This window comes from Lepidochelys olivacea, assembly GCF_965140295.1.
Source record: "Lepidochelys olivacea isolate rLepOli2 genome assembly, chromosome: 1".
NCBI lineage: Eukaryota > Metazoa > Chordata > Testudines > Cheloniidae > Lepidochelys > Lepidochelys olivacea.
The window spans coordinates 212,531,873-212,556,841 of NC_140411.1; the positions used below are offsets into that span (position 1 = coordinate 212,531,873).

The 24,969-nt window shown below is 47.8% G+C and overlaps 1 protein-coding gene and 1 pseudogene across 2 annotated transcripts in view; both read right to left on the bottom strand.

Annotated features, from left to right (window-relative positions):
* ACRBP (acrosin binding protein) overlaps positions 1-24,969 on the bottom strand; it is a 49,844-nt gene that overhangs the window by 19,857 nt on the left and 5,018 nt on the right. The window contains exons 3-5 of the mRNA XM_084636296.1: positions 14,933-15,027; positions 2,785-2,908; positions 1,827-2,274 (exon numbers count right to left, since the gene is read on the bottom strand). Of these exons, the coding sequence (XP_084492422.1) occupies positions 1,827-2,274; positions 2,785-2,908; positions 14,933-15,027 (667 nt within the window). The remainder of the gene's footprint in view (positions 1-1,826; positions 2,275-2,784; positions 2,909-14,932; positions 15,028-24,969) is intronic.
* LOC311514370 (COMM domain-containing protein 7 pseudogene) lies at positions 15,860-16,331 on the bottom strand (annotated as a pseudogene). The gene has a single exon. The product of its transcript is annotated as a COMM domain-containing protein 7 pseudogene (transcript).

Sequence of the window (24,969 nt, forward strand, 5' to 3'; positions counted from 1 at the left end):
AACCCTAAAGCAAAGGCATACACCCCAAGGACAAGATAAGGAGTTGAGCCAGAGGGATGAGATAAGAAACAGCTGTGGATCCTCCTGGTAACAACTCAAAATAATGCTAATTAAGAGCAACCTTGAATACCTCATTATTGACAGCTCCGGTGTGACACAGCAAGGTCCATAGACTTATATGGGAACTTATTACTATAAAAGAAGGATGTATTGCCATGGGACTTTGGGTTTGTTCTTCATCAACATCGGAGCTTCCAACGCGTTTGACAGAGACCCAGCTCCCCCTCCCTTGTGTGCAGTTTCAGCTGGCTGCTGGAACTGACAGAGCAACGCTAAGAATTGGTAACTATAAGATCCAGCCACAGAACCTGTGTGTGTGTGTGTGTGTGTGTATATGTATATGTATGGAAGCATATCCTGATTTTAATGCTTACGTTGTACTCTCAATAAATGCGGCGTATTGCCTTATTCCTTTTTCAAAGATTCTGTGTGCTTATTATAAGCATAACAACTAAACCAGCACCTAAAATACCAACATATGAGTCACTAGGAAAAGCAAATAGGAACAAGCTGGACTGCTACAGGTCCCTGTAGAGAAATATCATATGATCCGACGACCTCACCCCTGTGAAATGTGGCAAACAAATACAGACTCTCACCAAACACAGAATAAGTGACCGCAAGGCAGCTATGGAAATGGGGAGGTGCAACGCAGAGTCTAAACCCAGAAAGGAAGTGACAGAGCACCTAATGGGAGAGGAGCCATTGAGACAGAGAGGCTCCTGTCACTCCAATGCCCCAAATAGAGGAAATGCAAGAAAGATATTTCCACAAATTGTTAAGAATCAGAACAGACTTCTTGTCAAAAAGTGATAAGGAAAAATTGGGCCTGACCCAGGGAGAAAAGGGGAGAAATGGCAAAGATAGCAGCACACAATGTAGCAACCTGTCACTAGATCAGGAATGAACAGGAATAACAAACGCACACAGAAGCAAGCCTCAGACACAGCATGTAGCCCCATTCTGAGTACATCTTACCTCCCTCAGGCAGATATCTGTGGAGACTCTCTTTTTTTACACTTTGATCACACTTGTATAGCTTGTTCTGCCAATCAAGTCTCATTGAATTGAACTTAATAACTGATCTGTGTGTGTGAGGAAGCTCACCGTACACATGCATGACAGTGGGGCGAGGGGGAGCCTGGGGAGCTCACCGTGCACATGCCCGATGGGGGGGTGTTGCACAGGAAGGGGTTGTAGGGAGCTCACTCTGGGTGTGGGTGGGTATTTGTGGGGATCCCACCATGCACGTGCATGACTGGGGGGGGCATGTTTGTGGGGAGCTCATTGTGCACATCCATGACTGTGTGTATGAGGCTGTTCGTGGGGAGCTCACTGTGCACGTACATGACTGTGGGGGCTGAGGGGAGCTCTTTGTGCATGTGTCTGTGTGGTGCTCGCCGAGTGTGTCTACTCTGGAACTAGAAGGTGTAATTCCTAGTTCGAGGGACATACCCATGTTAGCTCTGATCAAGCTAGCATGCTAACAATAGGGTGAAGCTGTGGCAGAGCAAGTGTAGCTGTCTGTGATGCTAGGCACCTACTCAGGTAGCGAGCCCCTGCCACGACTCATGGCATCTACATTGCTACTGTTGGCATGAACTCAATCAGAGCTAGTGTGGGTCTGTCTACCTGTGCTGGAAATTACACCTACTAGCTCCAGTGTAGAAATGCCCACTGTGTGTGCGTGCAGGGGGTGCATGTTCGGGGTCAGCTGAGCTGCCACACCTGCCCTGACCCACTTGTGAGCTGTTTTTTTACCTTACCTGCCACTGCTGCTTGCATCTGAGATCCCTTCCTGGGCACTGCTGAATGAGCCCTTCCAATCTGGTGCAGTGCCTGGGGGCACCTGAGTGGTCTCCATCTCCGGAGAGCCCTCCAAGGAGAGAGCTGAGTTGATCAGCTGCTGGATGCTCTTCTGCATGTGCTGCTCTGCGGCCCTTCCAGTCTTGTTACTGGGTCTTATGACTGACGGGGAAGTTTCAGGGGTGGCTGTGACTGGCTGGACTTGCAGGGGGCCTGCCAGCTCTGGGCCCACTCCAGGCTCGAGACTTCTCTGGGCTGGCACGCCTGGGATGTGCCTCCTGATCACTGGTTCCTGGCCTGAGACAGCATAGGCATATTTCAGAATGGTGTTCACATTGGAGTGGAGACGGATGTCCGGATGCAGCCGGGTAGCCTGACTCATGGATCTGGGGTCTGCCTGACCCTGTGCTGGGGGAAGAGCATACAGAAAGCAAGTGAAGAAGGGATTGAACCTCACCCTAACTTCTTGGAAGTGTATCCCGATGCATAAACACACACACTGCACGTACACATGCTCACACACCCTGTCCAGCTGGGCGTCTTTCAGATTCATGTTCCCTTAGCTTTGCACAGACTCTCACATCCCCACTGGCTGCTGAACTGCACACACTTCCTTGTGATATGTGCAAGCCCACCCATGTGTCCATACACTGTGCACACACACAACCCTTGCCCCACACTGCCAGGGATGTGCACGCCTACACCCACCTTGTAACACGCTGGCCTGCTCCACTATGCACACCTGCATGGCCCACTGCATTCACACATGTTCCCTTCCCTCCCATCGGGCCCAAACCCTGCAGAGAGCTTCTCAAAGAATCAGGACGCAGGGGAGGGCCATGGGGAAGAGAGGGGATGAGAAGGGCACGTGGAGAAAGAACCAGAAGTGGATACAGAATTCACCCAGCACCATGGTACCTGTTTTGCTAGTGGACCCAGCATGGGAAGACCAGTTGCTTTTTGCCCAAGAGCCCATAGTATCAAACACCTCTCCTTGGGCACGAGGTTCTTTGTGGGGAGCCATTTCAGGACACAGGATCCGCTGAATAGGGGGCAAGGAAGTTGAATCTAGAGACCCCACTGCAACCATCCCCCCTGAAGCCCAAACCTCCACTGCTTTACACCCAAATGAGACCCTCTTCCCCCTACTGCAGTAATCCCCATTTGAGATTATCCCAACAAATGCTCTCACCTCTGCTGCAATAATCCCTCTACATGTCTCCTCTCCACTGTGATAATCCACTCAATACAACTACCTCTGGAAACTCCTCCCCCGCACTGTAACATCCCTCTCTGAAATCCCTCCCCTCTAGTGCAACAATGCCCCTGAACACCCTCCCTTCCACTACATTAATCACCACCACACCCCGGCCACGCCACTGCAATTATTTTCCCTTCACTCTTATAATCTGCCCAAACCCCTCCCATACATTGCAATACCCTCCCAGCCTCTTCCCTCCACTGTTATAACCCCCTGCAAAACCCTCCCCTGCACTGTGGTTCTCTCACTGAAATCCCACCACTGCAATAATCCCTCCCCTCCCCTATGAAAATCCCCCAAAACACCCTCCCCTCCACTGCAATAATCTCCCCCAAAACGTCAACCGTCCAGTTTATAATCCACCCAAATCCCTACCATCCACTATGAAAAATCGCCCCAGAACCCCCTCCCCTACATCGCAATAATTCCCTTGAAACCCCTCCTTTCCAATTCATTAATCCTTCCCAAACCTCTCCCTTGCCATAACCTCTCAAACCGCTCCCCTCCACTGCAATAATCCTCCAAGAAATGCCTCCCTTCCACTGTGACAATCCCCCTGAATCCTCTTCCCTCCACTGACACTCTCCCTCAAGTCCCAACCCTCCACTATTCACACCCTACACACTATAGTAATAACCTTTGAACAAACTATGCCTTGTAAGGAAGCATTTGAAAAAACTCATTATTTGTTGGTCAGTATTGTCCTGGTAAAATATGTGTGGCAATACTTTGTGTGAAGTCATAAGATTTCCCTGTATGATATTATTAACCCATTTTCCAAATCCCACAGCCCTGTCCAGGCAGAAGTCAGGTCTGCCCAAAGCAAAAGGAGGAATGTGTGCTTGCCTTAATGTGCATTTAAGCAGTAAGCAGAGTTACCATGCAGAGAGGGGAAACAAAAGAAGTTTAAACAGGGGGGAAAAACCAGCAGGAAATATCCTCCCACACAGACTTTTTGGCTCCTGGATCTCTGCTGGAAATGTTTTTCAAGAGGGGGACCGAAACAATAAAAAGGAGAGACAAACATCCCAATGCACCCCCACTCTCTCCCTGCGTATTGCATTCAGTGCACCTGAAGAGACAAAGGAAGCAGCCATTGGACTCAGGGGTGGGGGTGGAAGTCCTGACCTAAAGAGATTGTCAGTAAGACTGCTGAAAGCAAGTTGTGAGAAAACGTTGCTTTGAATCTAATATAGTTTATTAAGCTAGACACTAGAAAGTGTTTTATCTTCATTTTTCTTGAACTTGTAACCAGTTCTGACTTTTATTCCTCCTTCCTTGTACTCACTTAAAATCTCTCTCTTTGTAGTTAATAAACTTGTTTTAGTGTTTTATCTAATCCAGTGTGCTCAAGATGAAGTGTCTGGGTAACTCCATTTGGGGGTAACAAGTTATGTGCATATTATTCCCTTAAAGAAATAGCAGACTTAATATATTTGTACTGTCCAGGAGAGGACTGGGCAGTACAGAGCATACATCTCTGGTGGGAAATCTAAGACTAGGGCTGTGTTTGGGTCACCCTGCAGTATAACCGAGGCTGGTAAAAGCCAAGGTCTGGCAGGCTGGCTGCAGCACACACACAGACATGGCTGGGAGTGACTTACATGCTGGAGACTGTTTGTGAGCAGTCCAGGTTGGAGGCTGCAGCAGCAAGGCATTGTAAAGGGCACCCCAGGTTATGGGACAGGGATGACAAAGCCGCCCAGTAGTGTGAATTGTACCCCTGGTATGTCACACTTTCCCTTCTGATGCAATAACCACCACCACACCATTTCTCCTCCATTGCAATAATCCCTTTGAAACCCCATCCCTCCACTGAGATAATCCATCCCTGAACCATTGTAAACCCACCTCCACTGCAATAATCCCCCTGAAACCCTACACCTCCACTGTGATAATTCCCTTGAAACCCCTCTCCTCCACTGCAATAATCCACGTTAAGACCCTCTTGTGACACTCTGTGCCTCAAAGCAACATCCTGGCACCCCCATAGTTACTATGGTGATTTGATTATTATATGTTTTGTACAGAGTATGCCTTGTGAGGTATCATTTTGAAAGTCTTGATCTGTTGAACATTAATATCCTGTTGGATTGTATGTACTAGCATTGTATGTGGAATTATAAAGTTTTGCTATGTGTGTGTTACTGAAATATGTTATGAAGTTGGAAACACCCACAACCAGCCTTTCAGGTATAACAATAGGGCAGCCAGAAACTGATGATGGACCATAAGGGGAATACACACTCACAAGGACTATCCCAGGTACTGTATACAATGGAGACTTCTCAAAAATAGCATGTAGGCATTGGAGACTGTTTGATTCACATCATAGCAAAGGATCTTTCCAGCAAGCTGGAAGAAGCTATAAAAGGGGAAGTGACTTGGCCTCTCTCCCCCCACAACTCAACAACTGGAAACAGGTCTGTATAGCAAAGACTGAACTGGGGAGGTGGTCCCAGGCTGGAAAAGAGAATCCCAGCCTGTGCCTTAAAGAATAATACCATTAGGGTGAGACATTGCTTGATTCAACTCCTGTCCAGTTTATAGAACTCAAATTACAGTTTTACTTTTATTTCTTAGCTTTGATCTCTATACATGCCACTTATAATCACTTAAAATCTATCTTTCTAAAGTTAAAGTTAATACATCTGTTTTATATTTTACCAAAAACAGTGCATTGTTTGAAGTGGTTGGGGAATCTGCTCAGGAACAAGAGCTGGTGCACGTCCAGTTTCCTTTGCAGAAGGGGCAGACTGGTTAATCAATTTATACTGGTCAGGCTCTTGACCAGGGCAAGATGGTACAGTTCTGGGGACCTAGGCTTGGGAGCTGGGGGAACTGGATGGAGCCTCTCTATTGTTAGTTCATGAGTGGGGCTAGGAGAAATATTCATGTAACTCAGCTGGGTGTCCCTGCCTGTGGATGGCTGTGTTCCTAAAGTGCAGTACCTGGAGAGGATTGCAGCTTGTCACAGCATCACAGTGTGAGAGGGAGCCCAGGTTGGTGAGACAAAGGGCTCAGCGGTATGCCCGTTCCAGGTTGCACCCCGGGGAACCTGTCACACTTCCCTTCCACTATGACAATCCCATTGAAACCCCTGCCTTCTACTAAAATAATTCCCCTGAAGACCCTCCCCTCCATTGCGATAATCTCCCCTGAAACCACAACCTTCCCCTCCTCTACAATAATCTGTCCCAAACTTCTGCCCACATTGCAATAATCCCCTTGAAAACCCTTCTTTCCTGTGAGATAATTCTTCCAAAACCCATTCACTGTCATAACCCCTGGAATCCCATCCCCTCCACTGCATTAATTCTCCCCCAAACCCCTCCCCTCCTCTGTAATAATCCTTTTGAAACCCCAAACCTTCACTTCTATAATCTCCACAACCCCTACCCCTCCACTATGAAAATCCCCCCAAATCCCTCATCTCCACTGTGATAATCACCTTGAAAACCCTCCTTTCCAATGCAATAATAATGCCCTTGAAACTCCTCCCCTTAAGTGCACTATTCCCCTTTGAACACCCTCCCATTCACTGTGATAAATGAAGGGTGGGCCCGGGGGCAGGAAAAGTAGCTCCCTTTTATGGACACCCAGCCAGCCAATAGCTATAAAATCCTTCTCAGTAGCTGTTTTCTAATTGCTCTACCTGTAAAGGGTTAAAAAGTCTCACTGCTATCCATAGGTAAAAAGAAGTGAGTGGGCACCTGGCCAAAAGAGCCAATGGGAAGGCTAGAACTTTTTAAAATGGAAACAAGACTCTCCTTTTGTCTGTCTGTTGTTGTTCTGGGGGAGACAGGGAGCAGTTATGCTGTGAGAAGTTTAGGCCAGCTATGAAAAATTATCAGTATCATACCTAGAAACTACTCATCTAAAACTCCAAATATGTAAGTAGATCAGGAAATGTTTAGGAAGACGTGATTAGGTTTATTCCTTTTATTTCTTTATGATTTGTGGATTCTGTTGGTCCTGCTTTGAGTAGGGGGGTGGACTAGATGGCTTCCTGAGGTCTCTTCCAACCCTAATCTTCTATAATTCTATGATTCCTCTGTGCTAATTCCTCTGTTTTGCTTGTAACCTTTAAAATGGACATCAAGAGAGCTATTCTTGATGCTTAATCCTTGTAATTGTTTTTTTTAATCTAGAAAAAGCCTAAATCCCAGGTGTATTTTCTTCTCTTTTTTTAAAATTAATAAAATTTACCTTTTTTAAGAACAGAATTGGATTTTGTATCCTAAGAGGTTTGTGCACATGTTGTTTAATTAGCAGGTGGCAACAGCTAATTTCCTTTGTTTTTCTTCTTAACTCTTCCCCAGAGGGGGGCGTGAAAGGGCTGGAGGGTATCCCACAAAAAGGAATTCCCAAGCGCGCCTTCCTGGGTTCTGAAAGGAGTTTTGCACATGGGTGGTGGCAGCATCTACCAATCCAAGGTCAGAGAACCTTGTAACCTTTGGAGTTTAATACAAGCCTGGAGTGGCCAGTATTAATTTTTAGAATCCTTGCAGGCCACCACCTTCTGCACTCCAAGTGCCAGAGTGGGGAATCAGCCTGGACATGGTGGTAGTCGTGGGATCATTTTGAAACAGAAGCACGGATCTCAGGATTTTAAAAGGACACATTTTCCTTTTGGCAGCCAGCAAAGTCAGGGAGGTTTTTTTTCTTACTTTTCTTTTCTTTGCTGCCTGAGGGGGAACAGGCCGGCAAAGGGTTCCGCCTGCCAAGCCAGGGAGTCCAACAAGCAGGGTTTTTTTTCTAGCTTTGTGGTAATGAAATAGCTAGGCTAGAGTAGGGCAGCCCTGTGCATGAGGTTGCAGTCAGGTACCGAAACCCTAGAGCAACCAGTCTTCCCAGAGCAGCACACCATGGAGAAGACAGACCCAGATCAAACCCAGACATTCAGTTCCATGACAGAAATGCAGGGAGGGGATGAGGGACCAGGGATTTCCCAGGAGGGAAGGGTCAGCCCTCCCCAATCCAAGATCCCAGTGCCAGGATGGAGGGATGCCTTTGACCCAGACTGAATCCTAACTGCAGAAGACAGGAATTTCTTCCTACAGATGTCAAGTATCAGAGGGGGTAGCCATGTTAGTCTAGATCTGTAAAAGCGGCAAAGAGTCCTGTGGCACCTTATAGACTAACAGACGTATTGGAGCATAAGCTTTCATGGGTGAATACCCACTTCGTTGGATGCATGTAGTGGAAATTTCCAGAGGCAGGTATAAATATGCAAGCAAGAATCAGGCTATGGATAATGAAGTTAGTTCAGTCAGGGAGGATGAGGCCCTCTTCTAGCAGCTGAGGTGTGAACACCAAGGGAGGAGAAACTGCTTTTGTCGTTGGCCGGCCATTCACAGTCTTTGTTTAGTCCTGAGCTGATAGTGTCAAATTTGCAAATGAAGCTCAGCAGTTTCTCTTTGAAGTCTGGTCCTGAAGTTTTTTTGCTGCAGGATGGCTACCTTTAAATCTGCTAATATGTGTCCAGCGAGGTTGAAGTGTTCTCCTACAGGCTTTTGTATATTGCCGTTCCTAATATCTGATTTGTGTCCATTTATCCTTTTATGTAGGGACTGTCCAGTTTGGCTGATGTACATAGCAGAGGGGCATTGCTGGCACATGATGGCGTACATTACATTGGTGGATGTGCAGGTGAATGAACCGGTGATGGTGTGGCTGAAGTGCTTGGAGGCAGAAGAGAGGAGAGAGGCGAAGCGCTTGAAGGCAGAAGTGGAGCTAAAGCACTTGGAGCTGGAAAAGGCTAAGCTGGGTCAATCAGGTCGCCCTAACAGTCCTCCTCCAGGTACCGCTCCCCATTCCAAAAAATTCCCCACACACAAGGTAGGCGATGATACAGAGGCCTTCTTAGAAAATTTTGAAAGGGCCTGCCTTGGATACAACATCCCTCCAAACCAGTATATGGTGGAGCTGAGGCCACAACTCAGTGGACCCTTAGCAGAGGTGGCAGCTGAAATGCCTAAACAACACATGAATGAGTAAGAACTTTTTAAACGAAAGGCTAGAATTAGCATGGGATTAACACCCGAGCATGCCCGTCAGCGGTTCAGAGCCCTAAAGTGGAAACCAGACGTGGCATTTTCCCGACACGCCAACCACATTGCAATAAATTGGGACGCCTGAATATCAGGAGCAAGCGTTGAATCTCTGGAAGATCTGTCTCTCCGAATGCAAATAGAGCAGTTCTTAGAGGGTGTTCCTGAGGAAATAGAAAGGTACATGCTAGATGGGAAGCCCGAAACTGTAACTGAGGCAGGGGAGATTGGAACCAAATGGGTAGAAGTGGTGGAGCAGAAGAAAGCGAGTAGCAGTTGGTGGGGATACCAGAAAGGGCAACCTGAGATGACACTCCACCTTTGGAGTTAGCCCAAGGCCCCACCTCACAAGCAGGAGCCCTCCACACATCCAGGGAAACCTCAGATGCCCTCTCGTCCTACCATCCTAGTCTCCAAACACCCAATTCACCCCAACCCACAGTCAGCTGGGCGATGCTTCAAATGTAATGAGCTGGGGCATGTGAAGGCCAACTGCCCCAAGAGCACCAGCCGACTGCAACTCATCACCCCAAGGTCCCACCAAGAACCTTCAGGCCCAGATGCCTTGCAAATACCCCCAGAGTAAAGGGAAACTGTGAGTATGGGTGGGAGGAAGAGACATGGAGAGACACGGAAGAGGCATGGAAGAGGCATGGAGAGACACTGAAGCACAGGTGTCAGCTATTCACCAACCCCTGGTGAACCCCAAATTCATCGACCCAGAGGCCCAAGTGATGGAGAAACCCTTTAAGGCCAACTCTTTTAACTTGCCCCTACAGCCGAATTTCCTGTCCAGTACAAGGGCTGGTCAGGAATATGGACTTTTATGACTATTATCTATGACAATTATCCCATTCCCATGCTGCTGGGAGAAGACTTTGCCAACCATGTGAGGCTAACAAAAAGAGCAGTGATGGTCACCTGCAGCCAGGCTAAACAGGCCTCCACACCTAACCCCATTCCTGAGCCTTCTGCAAGAACCCGGTCTGTGTCCCCTGATACCACAGGCCAGGGAACCCAGCCAGAGGTGGTGGAACCAAACCCCAGACCAGAGTCCATGGCAGAGATTGTAGATCCAGTTCCTGGGACCCAGCCAGAACCAGCCCAAGGACTGGAACTGGTGGAGAAGTCAGCACCAGAGCCCATGCTTGCAACCCCACCAGAGTCAGGGGAGCCAGTACCAAAGGGCGCCACAGAGCCTGCACCTGCAGCTAAACCGGTGCAAGAAGCTCAAGCGGAGCCTGAAACACAACCTACTGCACCAGTGGAGAGTGGTTCACAGTCGACGGAGACATCCCCATCACCTGCATCGCTTCCGTGGACCAAGTCCAAGTCCACAACATGCGAAGAACTAATGTCTTCAGCATCAAGGAAGCCATTCCAGGCAGAGCAGGAAGCAGATGAAAGTCTCAAGGGAGCTTGGATGGTGGCATGGAATGACCCACCACCTCTCAGCTCTTCTAATATGTCCAGGTTTGTTGTAGAAGGAGGACTCCTATACAAGGAAACCCTTTCTGGTAGATGCAAGCAGAACTGGCATCCTCAGAGACAGCTGGTAGTTCCAACTAAGTACTGGGAAAAGCTCTTGAGCTGAGCCCACGATCACCCTAGTGGCCATGCTGGGGTGAACAGGACCAAAGACCATTTGGGGAAGTCATTCCACTGGGAGGGAATGGGCAAGGACATTTCTACTTATGTCTGGCCTTGTGAGGTGTGCCAGAGGGTGGGAAAGCTCCAAGACCAGGTCAAGGCCCCTCTCCAGCCACTCTTCATAATTGAGGTTCCGATTCAGCGAGTAGCTGTGGATATTCTGGGTCCTTTTCCTAAGAAGACACTCAGAGGAAAGCAGTACATACTGACTTTCATGGATTTTGCCACCTGATGGCCGGAAGCAGCAGCTCTAAGCAACACCAGGGCTAAAAGCGTGAGCCAGGCATTGGCAGACATTTTTGCCAGGGTAGGTTGGCCCTCGAACATCCTTATGGATTTGGGAACTAACTTCCTGGCAGGGACCATGAAACATCTTTGAGAAGCTTATGGGGTAAACCACTTGGTTGCCATCCCTTACCACCATCAAACATATGGCCTAGTGGAGAAGTTTAATGGGACTTTGGGGGCCATAATACATAAATTCGTAAATGAGCACTCCAGTGATTGGAACCTAGTGTTGCAGCAATTGCTCTTTGCCTAGAGGGCTGTACCACATCCCAGTTTGGGGTTTTCACCCTTTGAACTCGTTTATGGCCATGAAGTTAAGGGGCCATTACAGTTGGTGAAGCAGCGATGGGAGGGGATTACATCTTCTCCAGGAACTAACATTTTGGACTTTGTAACCAACCTGCAAAACACCCTCAAAGACTCTCTAGCCCTTGCTTGAGAAAACCTACAGGATGTTCAACAAGAGCAAAAGGCCTGGTATGATAAACATGCCAGAGAGCATTCCTTCAGAGTAGGTGACCAAATCATGGTCCTGAAAGTGCTCCAGGACAATACAATGGAAGCATCGTTGGAGGGGCCGTTTATGGTCCAAGAGTGCCTGGGAGCTGTTAATTACCTCATAGCATTCCCAGACCCTACCCTAAAACCTAAATTCTACCATGTTAATTCTCTAAAGCCCTTTTATTCCCGAGGAATCACATTTCTCCAGTTTACAGCCCAGGAGAGAGATGACGCTGAGTGGCCTGAAGGAGTCTACTGTGAAGGAAAAAGCAATGGTGGCATAGAAGAGATGAGCCTTTCTATGACCCTTGGGCATAAGCAGTGACAGCAAATCCAGGAACCGTGCATCACCTTCATGCCAATGTTTTCAGCCACCCCAGGACAAGCAGAATGGATGAACCACTCCACTGACACAGGTGATGCTCATGCAATTAGAGCCCAACCCTATCGGATGGCTCCTCAAGCCAAAACCACAATAAAAAGGGAGATCAAGGACATGTTACAGATGGGTGTCATCCACCCCTCTGAGAGTGCATGGACCTCTCCAGTGGTTCTGGTTTCCAAACCAGATGGAGAAATCTGCTTTTGCATGGACTACCGTAAGCTAAATGCTGTAACTCATCCAGAGAACTATTCAATGCCGTGCACAGATGAGCTATTGGAAAAACTGGGACGTACCCAGTTCATCTCCACCTTGGATTTAACTAAGGGGTACTGGCAAGTGCTGCTAGATGACTCCGCAAAGGAAAGGTCAGCCTTCATCACCCATGTAGGACTGTATGAATTTAATGTACTCCCTTTTGTACTGCGAAATGCAGCCACCACCTTCCAGAGACTGGTAGATAACCTTCTGGCTGGATTTGGGGAATTTTCAGTTGCCTACCTTGACGATGTAGCCATATTCTCAGATTCATAGGCAGAAAACCTGGAACACTGCCAAGCTGTCTTCCAGTGCATAAGGGAGGCAGGATTGACTGTTAAGGTCAAAAAGTGTCAAATAGGCCTAAACAGGGTAACATACCTTGGACACCAGGTGGGTCAAGGAACTATCAACCTCCTACAGGCTAAAGTAAATGCTATCCAAAATTGGCCTGTCCCTAAATCAAAGAAGCAGGTCCAATCCTTCTTGGGCTTGGCCGAGTATTACATTTTACCTTTAAACTGGACCTCGAGAGAGCTATTCTTGATGCTTAATCCTTGTAATTGTTTTTTTTTTAAATCTAACAAAAGCCTAAGTCCCAGATGTATTTTCTTCTCTTTTTTTTTTAAATTAATAAAATTTACCTTTTTTAAGAACAGAATTGGATTTTTGTCCCCTAAGAAGTTTGTGCATATACTGTTTAATTAGCTGGTGGCAACAGCTGATTTCCTTTTTTTTCTTCTTAGCTCTTCCCCGGAGGGGGGGTGAAAGGGCTTGAGGGTACCCCACAGGAAGGAATTCCCAAGTGCACCTTCCTGGGTTCTCAAAGAGGTTTTGCACGTGGGTGGTGGCAGCATCTACCAATCCAAGGTCAGAGAAAAGCTGTAACCTTGGGAGTCTAATACAAGCCTGGAGTGGCCAGTATTCATTTTTAGAGTCCTTGCAGGCCACCACCTTCTGCACTCCAAGTGCCAGAGTGGGGAATCAGACTTGACACCTCCACTGCAATAATCTTCCCAAATCCCCACCTCTCCATTGCAATAATCCCCCCAAATTCCCATATCCTCTACTGCAATAATCCCCTGTGACACATGGCTAGAAAGGGTTAAATATCCTGCAAAATAAATAACCCACAGAGGACATGTGCGGAGATAATGTTTGTGTTTTTGTGTATTTACATATGTATGAGTAGGGTCCACTATGTAATCAACAGTCCCTGTCTATGCTGTATTCTGATAATTCAGAGGTCAAAAGAACATCCTATCATTTAAATTAATTGTAAACATGGGATATTCATCTCTCTTTGAAATGTACTGTGAATGGTGGAGGAACAAGCCTTATGTTAATTCATATAGCTAAGTATCGGTGACGGACTTCCTTCAAAGTCATCCTAGTTACCTTTTGTTCCCCTAGGAAATCCCAACTTGTCAAAGAGGACGTGAAATTGTATAAAAGATCCTTGGGTCCTGATTCTGTCATCTCAGATCTGCTTAGACTTCATCAGGGGAAGTTTGAGTCACAAGACAAGTCCCAGTTATGCTGGTATGCCCTGAATATGAGATTTAGACATTGGACTATGACTTATGAACTGAATTCTAAAGGAACTCTTTGCAACTACAAAGCTCACCATCTCTGCTGTGAATCTGAACCTCAATAAATTGAACTCATGTCTGTATGTATATTGATCTTTTAACCCAGGGTGGCCAACCTCAGCCTGAGAAGGAGCCAGAATTTACCAACGTACATGCCAAAGAGCCACGGGAATACGTCAGCAGCCCCGCAGCAGCTCCCCACCCGGCCGCTCCCAGGGCCTCCTGCCCACCGGCAGCCCCATCAGCTCCCCACCTCCTCCCTCCCAATCAGCTGTTTCGAGGCGGGGGGGGGAGTTAGGAGTGAGGGCACGGCAGGCTCAGGGGAGGGGGCGGGAAGGGGTGGGGTGGGGGCAGGGCCTGGGGCAGAGCCAGGGGCTGAGCACTGAGCACCCCCCAGCCCATTGGAAAGTTGGCGCCTGTAGCTCCAGCCCTGGAGTCGGTGCCTGTCCAGGGAGCCGCGTGTGGAACTTCTGAAGAGCCGCATGCGGCTCCGGAGCCACAGGTTGGCCACCCCTGTTTTAACCATACTCTCTCTCTTTTGTTTTTTAATAAATTTTAGTTTAGTTAATAAGAATTGGCTGTAGCGTGCATTTGGGTAAGATCTGAAACATTCATTAACCTGGGAGGTCATGTGTCCAATCCTTTGGGATTGGGAGAACCTTTTCTTTTATATGATGAAATAAGATTTATAGAAATTTTCATCATATTTGACGTGGGTACCTGGATGGAGGCCTGAGGCTGGATCACTTTAAGGGAACTGTGTTGTTTGGACTGCTGAGTAACCAGTAAAGTAATAAAAAAGCTGTTTCATGCTGTCTTGGTAAATCCAAGTATTGGAATATCCACCATTTTTGGGGTTTGGTTGCCCATTTTTTGCAGTGTGTCCTAACTGAGTGACCACAGCTGATCCCCACTAGGACCCTGGTCATAGTCCCAAATCCCTGCCTCTCCCCTGCAATAATCCCCCCAAGCCCCATACCCTTCACTGCAATAATCCCCCCAAAACCCTCTGCTCCACTGTGATAATCCCCCCAAAAAAGCCATCGTTGCCACTGTTCTAATCCCCACCTCTCCCTCTCACCTTGGTGTAGAACTTGCGGTTGGAGCAGCGATACTGTGCAAACTGGCAAAAGGTTTGAAACCACAAGGCATCTGGGAGGTCAGAACAGACAGGGCCTAGAAACATGGTGAGAAGGGGTGTCAATATTAACAGGGAACTCACTCCCCTGCCCACAGGTGAATGAACCAGATTAAGGCAAGGGCACCTGTTTGTTCGATGTAGAAGAAAATGCTGAACGTGCATGGTGACCCAAAGCACCCCTTAGAGCTAAGCTACAGAGCTCTGTGCAGTTAATGCTCAGGCAGCTCCTGGCTGCTATGTACGCTCCCTCTGTCAATCTGAGGGAGTGCCTCATCTTATGGCCTACTTTGACCACCTGCTTTGGACCTCTGTGACATCACCCCCATCACCTCCAGGGCCCACTGCTTCCCCCTCAGTGATTAATTTGTATTGGAAGAGGTGCCAGGGCTCAGCTCCAGCACAAATTAAGCACTGGCTGGGTGGGTGGTGCTGGCCGGACATCCAGCTCTGAATTTTGATGCGGGGTGGAAGAGAGAGAGAGAGAGAGTGTGGGGGGTGGGCAGTGTGTTTGTTGGGAGGAATATGAGCATGAGAGGGGGAGTGTGTGTGTGCCTGAGTGACTGGGTCAGTGCACTGTCTCTTTAAGTAGACCATTCAGAAGCCTGAACAGCAGCACTGGCAGCTCCCACTCTGGACCCAGAGGCACCAGCCCAGACATGCTCCCCCGACCCCCACCCCAGCTCAGCAGAGTCTGGGTACACAGGTGGGGGGAGGGGGATACCCCAACATAACTCCTAAAGGCTCCAGGTCTGAGCTTGGCCAGGGGCAGCTCCATGGAGGGGAGGAGGTGGCGGGGACAGGAGCAGCGATGGCTGCAGATGGCAGTGGAGCAGGGGCATCCCTGCTTCAGAGGAGGGTTGGTTTTTTTTATTTGACAGTGTTGTTTATTAAACTGTGCAATCTTCATCTAATATGTTACAAATCTGCAGAGTTAAGATCAGACATGTTGGCCCACAAGGAGAAATTACCCCCTATGGTATAAATGCAATCCCTTGGGGTTTCAGCTGAAACATTCCAAACTAGTTTTGACTTGTTCCATCTCATGCAGAAAACTGTAGAACTGCGGCAATGTTAACTCTACATACACATGATCCACTTGGCTTCCCTTTTTAATCACCAATTTCAACTGTAAGAAGATACTTCCCACTTTTTCCAGTTCACTGCTCTCTGCAGTCACTCCAAATTTCCACTCTGTATCTATAAGCTGGTTAATCATCAGCGTCTGTCCAACAGTCAGGCATGGCAGGGTGGGGGAATTCAGCTTCCACTGCTCTGCAAAGTAACTGGCTTTCTCTTCACTGAGTCCCAGAGCAAAAAAATCTGCTCTGACTTGTTCAGATTAGTTACCTGGCTGGTCCATCTGCCCCCCTGCAGGTCGGTCTGCCTGGCTGCCTCTAAGCCTTGCTGGCTGTCAGCAAGTCAGGTGGGTGGGAGGCACCAGCATAGTACCTTCTTGAATACCGAACTCTGGGCAGTGGCCCAGCTTGCCCATCCCTAAAGCAGGTCCTGAATAAGTCCCTATGTCTACTGGAAATGTCTCGCCTAATACACCCTAGGATCACATTTGCCTTTTTCACAGCCACATCACACTGGTGACTCAGTCATCCTGTGATCGACCCACATAACCGAGTCTGTCTCCTCTTCTGTGGCTTCCAACTGATGAGTCCCCAGCTTGTAGCAGAAATTCTTATTATTAGACCCTAAGTGCATGACCTTGCACTTTGTACTATTGAATTTCATATCCCATTTCTGTCACTCTAGTCTTCAAGGTCATCCAGATCTTTCTGTATAATATTCTGAACCTCCTCTGTATTGACAAGGCCTCACAACTTTTTATCATCAGCAAATTTCATTAGCATTCTCCTGTGTTTCAGGCCAAACTCATTAATAACATTATTGAAGAAGATTGGTCTCAAGACCAATCTTTGAAGAACTCCACCAGTAACCTCCCTCCAGTCCAATAGTTCCCCTTTCAGCACAACTTGTTGCCTTCTCCCCTTTAGCCAATTCCTTATCCACCTTACAATGCTTGGACTGATCCCCATCTTCCCTAATTTAACTAACAATGTCCCACATGGTACCTTGTCAAATGCTTTATTGAAGCCCAGGTATATTAGATCTATTGCACTTTCCTTATCTAAAAACAATCAGTTATCTTCTCAAACAAGGACATCAGGTTAGTCTGACATGATCTGCCATTGCTACACCCCTGTTGTATTAAAGCCCTTTGACCATTTACTTCCATTAATTTACTTATTTTTTCCTTCACAATTTGTTCTAAATCCCTGCGTGCTACTGAGGTCTGTAGTTGCCCGGATGACTTTTTTTCTCTTTCTTAGATACATTAGCTACTCTCCAGTCATACGCTACTATCCTGAACAGATAGATTAATTAAAAATCCTTGCTACTAGAGACTCACAGTCTTGTGAGTTAGTTCTTTCAGTATTTTGGGATGGAAATTATCCAGCCCCCTGATTTGAGAGCATGCAGAATAGAGAAGGAGTTTCATGAGGAACCTGAACACATCACCCAAGCCAAATTCCTTCATGTGGCAGATAAGTGGTTTCTGCAGACACAGTGCTTCAAACACTCATAGAATCATGGACATGCAGGGCTGGAAGGGACCTCGGCTGGTCATCAAGTCCAGCCCCCTGCTGTAAGGCAGGATCACGTAAATTAGAACATCTGTCAAGGTTCCTCCCCCACTCTGAGCTCTAGGGTACAGATGTGGGGACCTGCATGAAAACCTCCTAAGCTTACTTTCACCAGCTTAGGTTAAAACTTCCCCAAGGTACAAATTAATTTTATCCTTTGTCCCTGGATCTCCACTGCCACCACCAAACTCTAACTGGGTTTACTGGGAAACGTAGTTTAGACACGTCTTTCCCCCCAAAATCCTCCCAACCCTTGCACCCCACTTCCTGGGAAAGGTTTGGTAAAAATCCTCACCAATTTGCATAGGTGACCACAGACCCAAACCCTTGGATCTGAGAACAATGAAAAAACATTCAGTTTTCTTACAAGAAGACTTTTAATAGAAGTAAAGAAATCCCCTCTGTAAAATCAGGATGGTAGATATCTTACAGGGTAATTAGATTCAAAACATAGAGAATCCTTCTAGGCAAAATCTTAAGTTACAAAAAAGACACACAGACAGGAATAGTCATTCTATTCAGCACAGTTCTTTTCTCAGCCATTTAAAGAAATCATAATCTAACACATACCTAGCTAGATTACTTACTAAAGTTCTAAGACTCTATTCCTGTTCTATCCCCAGCAAAAGCAGCATACAGACAGACCCAGACCCTTTGTTTTTCTCCCTCCTCCCAGCTTTTGAAAGTATCTTGTCTCCTCATTGGTCATTTTGGTCAGGTGCCAGCGAGGTTACCTTTAGCTTCTTAACAGGTGAGAGGATTTTTCCTCTGGCCAGGAGGGATTTTAAAGAGGTTTACCCTTTCCTTTATATTTATGACAACATCCTAGTCAGGTGTTTGTCCAACCTCTTCTTAAAAACCTCCAGTGATGGGGATTCCACAACCTCTCTTGGAAATCTGTTCCAGAGCTTAACTACGCTTATGGATAGAAAGTTTTTCCTAATATCTAACCTAAATCTCCCCTGCTGCAGATTAACCCCATTACTTCTTGTCCTACCTTCAATGGACATGGAGAACAATTGATCACTGTCCTCTGTATAACAGCCCTTAACATATTTGAAGACTGTTATCAGGTCCTCTCTGAGTCTTCTTTTCTCAAGACTCAAATGCCCAGTTGTTTAACCTTTCCTCATAGGTCAGGTTTTCTAAACCTTGGATCATTTTTGTTGCTTTCCTCTGTACTCTCCAATTTGTCCACATCTTTCCTAAAGTGTGGCACCCAGAATAGGAAACAGTACTCCAGCTGAGGTCTCACCAGCAGAGCAGAATAGAGCAGGACAATTACCTCCCATGTCTTACATTCTACTCTCCTGTTAATACTCCCAGCATGATATTAGCTTTTTTTACAACTGCATCACATTGACTCATCTCCAATTTGTGATCCACTATAACTACCAGGTCCTTTTCAGCAGTACTACCAATGAGCCAGTGCAACGTACTACACTAAGGAAGAAAGAATCAAATGCACAACTACAAAAGGGGAAATATCTGGCTCAGTGGCAGTACTGCTGAAAAGGACCTGGTAGTTATAGTGGATCACAAATTGGAGATGAGTCAATGTGATGCAGTTGTAAAAAAGGCTAATATCATGCTGGGAGTATTAACAGGAGAGTTGTATGTAAGACATGGGAGGTAATTGTCCTGCTCTATTCTGCTCTGCTGGTGAGACCTCAGCTGGAGTACTGTTTCCTGTTCTTTACACTGAATTTCATCTTGCTGAATTCAGACCAATTCTCCAATTTGTCAAGGTCATTTTGAATTCTAATCCTGTCCTCCAAAGTGCTTGCAACCCCTTCTAGCTTGGCGTCATCTACAATTTTTATATGCATATTCTCTATAGGCGCCGACTTCCCCTTGGGTGTTCAACCCCCTTCTGCCCTCGTCCCTGCCCCCACTTCACCCCTTCCATAAGGCCCCACCCCTGCCCCACCTCTTCCCACCCCTGCCCCGTCGCCATTCCAACCCCTTCCCCAAAATCCGCACCCCCATTCCAACCCCTCCCTGCCCCTATTCCAACTTCTTCCCCAAATCCCTGCCTCAGCCCTGCCTCCTTCCCTGAGCACGCCATGTTCCCGCTCCTCCTGCTCCCTCCCGGTGCATGCTAACACTGCCAAACAGCTGTTTGGCAGCAGCTGGGCGGGCAGCACTGGGAGGTAGGTGGAGGAGAGGGGATGTGGCATGCTCAGGGGAAGAGGAGGTGGGGAGGGGGTGAGGGGAGCTTGGCTGCCGGTGGGTGCAGAGCACCCACTAATTTTTCCCCATGGGTGCTCTAGCCGGGGTGCTCCAGCCCCGGAGCACCCACGGAGTCGGCGCCTATGATACTCTCCACTCCGTTATCCAAGTCCGTAATGAAAATATTGACTAGTACTGTACCCAGGAATGACCCCGTGGGACTACACTAGATACATCCGCCCAGTTTGACAGCAAACCATTGATATGCAATCTTTGAGCAGTCTTTCAACCAGTTATGCACCCACCTGTTGAAGGCTTGTGGCCTGTTTTTCACACTTCTCCTACAGCAGAACAGTCATTATATCAGGCTGGCCAGACAGGAAGGAAGAACTCCAGAGGTATAACTAGGAGACATGTGGGGAGTGTTACAGGCCCCCAATCAGATGTTTGCTGAAACATCAATGACTCTGTTGACAGAGAATCTCTCCAATCACAGAAGAAAACAAAACTAAAAAGTAAACACCACTGCATGTTTCAGAATTTTGTTTAGCTCTCTGCTACAATCACACTCCGGCAAACAAGAACCAGGGCTTATTTGTTTGTTGGTGCCTTGTTCCAGTCCAAATAGTGGGGCTGTGCTGGCAGATATGGTTACTAACCTGTTCTATAACTGTTGTTCCTCAAGATGTGTCGTACATGGCCACTCCACTTCAGGTATGTGCACGTCTAGTGCCACAGTTGTCAGAAATTTTTCCCTCAGCAGCACTTGTTGGGGTGGCACTTGAGCCCTGTGCTGTTTTGTGCTGCTGTGCAGTGGCATAAAGGGCAGAACTGCCCCCAGCCCCCCTTAGTTCCTTTCTTACTGGACAGACTCTGACACAGAGGGGAAGGAGGGTGGGTTGTGCAATGGACACATGCAACGCATCTCAAAGAACAACAGTTACAGAACACGTTAATAACTGGTTCTTCTTCTTTGAATGACTGCACATGTCCATTCCACTTCAGGTGAATCACGAGTAGTTCCATTTGGAGGTAGGATCTGAGTCTACTTGAGTAAAGACTGAAGGACCATATGTCCAAACTTGGCATTATCTCCAGACTGCTGAGAGATGGCATAATGTGAGGCAAAGGAAGGCACTGAAGACCAAGTTGCTATTTTGCAAATGTCCAGAATAGGCACTTGGGCCAAAAAGGCTGCAGAGGCTGCATGTGCCTTTGTTGAATGTGCTAATACTCTGTTTGGAGGGGTTACATTGGCCAAGTTGTAGCATAAACATATGTCAGAGGAGATTCTATGAGAGGAGACCGGACAGTCCTTCATCCAGTCTGAAATTGCCATAAACAACTGTGAAAATGATTGGAATGGTTTATTCCTGTCCATGTAAAACACCAATGCTCTCCTGACAGCTAGTGTGTGAAGTCTCTCCTCATCCCTGTGAACATGAGGCTGAGGGAAGAAACTTGCCTGACCCTGATTAATAAGGAAGAGAGACACCACTTTGTATGAGGGCATAGGCATATCTTGTTCTTGTAGAAGACTGTAGACAGAGGTTCGGACTCTAGAGCTTGTAATTCACCCACTGTCCAGATTGATGCAAATGGTCCAAACTTTTTAGAAATCTGGCTGTCGTACGATTGGAGAAAAGCAAGTGGCTATCAACTGGAACGTGGAAAGCTGTGATAGCTGCCAGGTGGATCTTGATGTAGCTAATGGCAAGACCTTCCTGGTTCAGGAATTACAAATAGTCCAACACATGATGGATCAGTGCCAGGACAGGAGAAACACCTTTTTTCTGGGACCAGATGTAGAATCTCTTCCACTTCATCAGGTAAGTATACCTAGTAGAAGGTTTCCTACTATTTAAAAAAAAATCTTGAACTCCCTTTGAACAAACATCCTCCTGAGGTGTTAGCCACAGAGCATGCAGGCTATCTGGTGGAGGCCCTGCAAGTTAGGGTGGAGGAGGCTACCGTGGTCCTGAGAGATCAGGTCTGGGTCCAATGATAATGTCAATTGAGCTCTATCTGAGCAGGTCAGCAGAATGAAAAGTCAGTCTTGTTGAGGCCGTGCTGGAGCTATGAGTCTCACTCGAGCATGTTCTTGCTTGATTTTCAATAAAATTCTGGGCAGGAGTGGAACTGGAGGAAATGAGTATAGGAGCTCATTTGTCCAGGGCAACAGGAAAGCATTCATGAGAGACCCTGGGCTGTGACCTGCTTGAGAGAAAAACTGATGACACTTCCTTTTGACTTTTGTTGCAAACAGGTCTATTTGCGGAGAGCCCCACCACTGGAAAATGAACCTGAAAACATCTGGGTGGAGGGACCATTTGTGGTGAGAAAGATCTGCTTAAATTGGTCTGCCAGATTATTCGGAACACCGAGAGGCTTTGAGTGAATTGAGCTGGCAATGCAAAAAGTCCCACAGTCTCACTGACTCTTGGCAATGCTCCTACTACTGCAGCCCAATATGCCGTTAGCCTTCTTGGCAACAAGGGCACACTGCTGACTCATATCCAGCTTCTCAAGCACTGTAATCCCCAGGTCCTTTTCTGCAGAATTGCCACTTAGCCAGTTGGTCCCCAGCCTGTAGCAGTGGAAGGGATTCTTCCATCCTAAGTGCAGGACTCTGCACTTGTCCTTGTTGGACTTCATCAGATTTCTTTTGGCCCAATCCTCCAATTTGCATAGGTCACTCTGGACCCTATCCCTACCCTCCAGTGTATCTACCTCTCCCCCAAGTTTAGTGTCATCCACAAACTTACTGAGGGTGTTATCCATCCCATCATCTAGATCATTAATGAAGATGTTGAACAAAACCAGGCCCAGGACCGACCCTCGGGGCACTCCACTTGATACCGGCTGCCAACTAGACATTGAGCCGTTGATCACTACCCATTGAACCCGACAATCTAGCCAGCTTTCTATCCACCTTATAGTCCATTCAGCCAATCCATACTTTTTTAACTTGCTAGCAAGAATACTGTGAGAGACTGTATCAAAAGCTTTGCTAAAGTCAAAGTATATCACGTCCACCACTTTCCCCATATACACAGAGCCAGTTAGAGCTCATCATAGAAGGCAATCAGGTTGGTCAGGCATGACTTTCCCTTGATGAATCCATGTTGACTGTTCCTGATCACCCTCCTCTCCTCCAAGTGCTTCAAAATGGATTACTTGAGGACCTGCTCCATGATTTTTCTGGGGACAGAGATGAGGCTGACCGGTCTGTAGTTCCCCAGCTTATCCTTTTTCCCTTTTTTAAAGAGTCTTGCACCTGGGCACTATATTTGCCTTTTTCCAATTGTCTGGGACCTCCCCGATTGCCATGACTTTTCAAAGATAATGGCCAATGGCTCTGCAATCACATCAGCCAAGTCCCTCAGCACCCTCGGATGCATTGCATCCGCCCCCATGCACTTGTACATGTCCAGCTTTTCTAAATAGTCCTTAACCTGTTCTTTCATCACTGTGGGCTACGCACTTCCTCCCCGTATCATGCTGCCCAGTGCAGCAGTCTGGGAACTGACCTTGTCTGTGAAGACTGAGGCAAAAAAAGCTTTGAGTACTTCAGCTTTTTCCACATCATCTGTCACTATGTTGCCTCCTAAATTCCCTGTAACCCGTGCAGCCACCTATTTAGTGCTGCGCATATGCTCAGGGAACCCACCCGGGGACCTGCCATGGCTGGGGTGCCCCTCCCTCAGCTTCCACCGAGCCCAGCCCCCCAACTCCTCTGGTCCCAACTGTGCTGTGGCGCAGTCTGGGGCAGCCCATCCCCAGGTGCCACCAGGGCACCCAGACCAGAGCAGCCCGGCCCCAGGCACGGCCAGGGCGGCCTGGACCCAGCTGCGACTGGGGAGGCCCAGCCTGGACCCAGGCACGGGTGGAGCGACCCTCTCCTGGCCTGGACCTGCTGGGGTCGGGGTGGGTGGGGGGAAGGGGGTGCCTATCCTGCAGCCCCAGCGCTGCCACAGCAGAGAGAAGCACCTCTCCCCCTCAGCCCAGGTATTATTGCTGTGGAGTCCTCTGAGCACCCTCCTGCACCCCCAATCCTGCACCCCCACCCAGAGCCCTCACCCCCTGCACCCAACCCTCTGCCCCAGCCCTGAGCCCCTTATCCCCAGCCCCAGCCCAGAGCCCACACCCCCAGCCAGAGCCCTCACACCCCTGCACTCCTCCCACACTCCGAACCCCTCGGCCCCACCCCCACCACATGCATTTTGTTATGTGCACCAAGATGAAGGTGCTGTGTGACATATCACTTCCATATTGGTGCACATAAAATTCATTCTGCACATGGGTGGGAAAAATTAGAGGGAACATGGTTGCCTTTTCAGTAAGGGTCCCACACTTTCCCTGACCTTCTTGTTGCAAAGGTATTTGTCATAGAATCATAGAATCATAGAATATCAGGGTTGGAAGGGACCCCAGAAGGTCATCTAGTCCAACCCCCTGCTCAAAGCAGGACCAATTCCCAGTTAAATCATCCCAGCCAGGGCTTTGTCAAGCCTGACCTTAAAAACCTCTAAGGAAGGAGATTCTACCACCTCCCTAGGTAACGCATTCCAGTGTTTCACCACCCTCTTAGTGAAAAAGTTTTTCCTAATATCCAATCTAAACCTCCCCCACTGCAACTTGAGACCATTACTCCTCGTTCTGTCATCTGCTACCATTGAGAACAGTCTAGAGCCATCCTCTTTGGAACCCCCTTTCAGGTAGTTGAAAGCAGCTATCAAATCCCCCCTCATTCTTCTCTTCTGCAGGCTAAACAATCCCAGCTCCCTCAGCCTCTCCTCATAACTCATGTGTTCCAGTCCCCTAATCATTTTTGTTGCCCTTCACTGGACTCTCTCCAATTTATCCACATCCTTCTTGAAGTGTGGGGCCCAAAACTGGACACAGTACTCCAGATGAGGCCTCACCAATGTCGAATAGAGGGGAACGATCACGTCCCTCGATCTGCTCGCTATGCCCCTACTTATACATCCCAAAATGCCATTGGCCTTCTTGGCAACAAGGGCACACTGCTGACTCATATCCAGCTTCTCGTCCACTGTCACCCCTAGGTCCTTTTCCGCAGAACTGCTGCCTAGCCATTCGGTCCCTAGTCTGTAGCTGTGCATTGGGTTCTTCTGTCCTAAGTGCAGG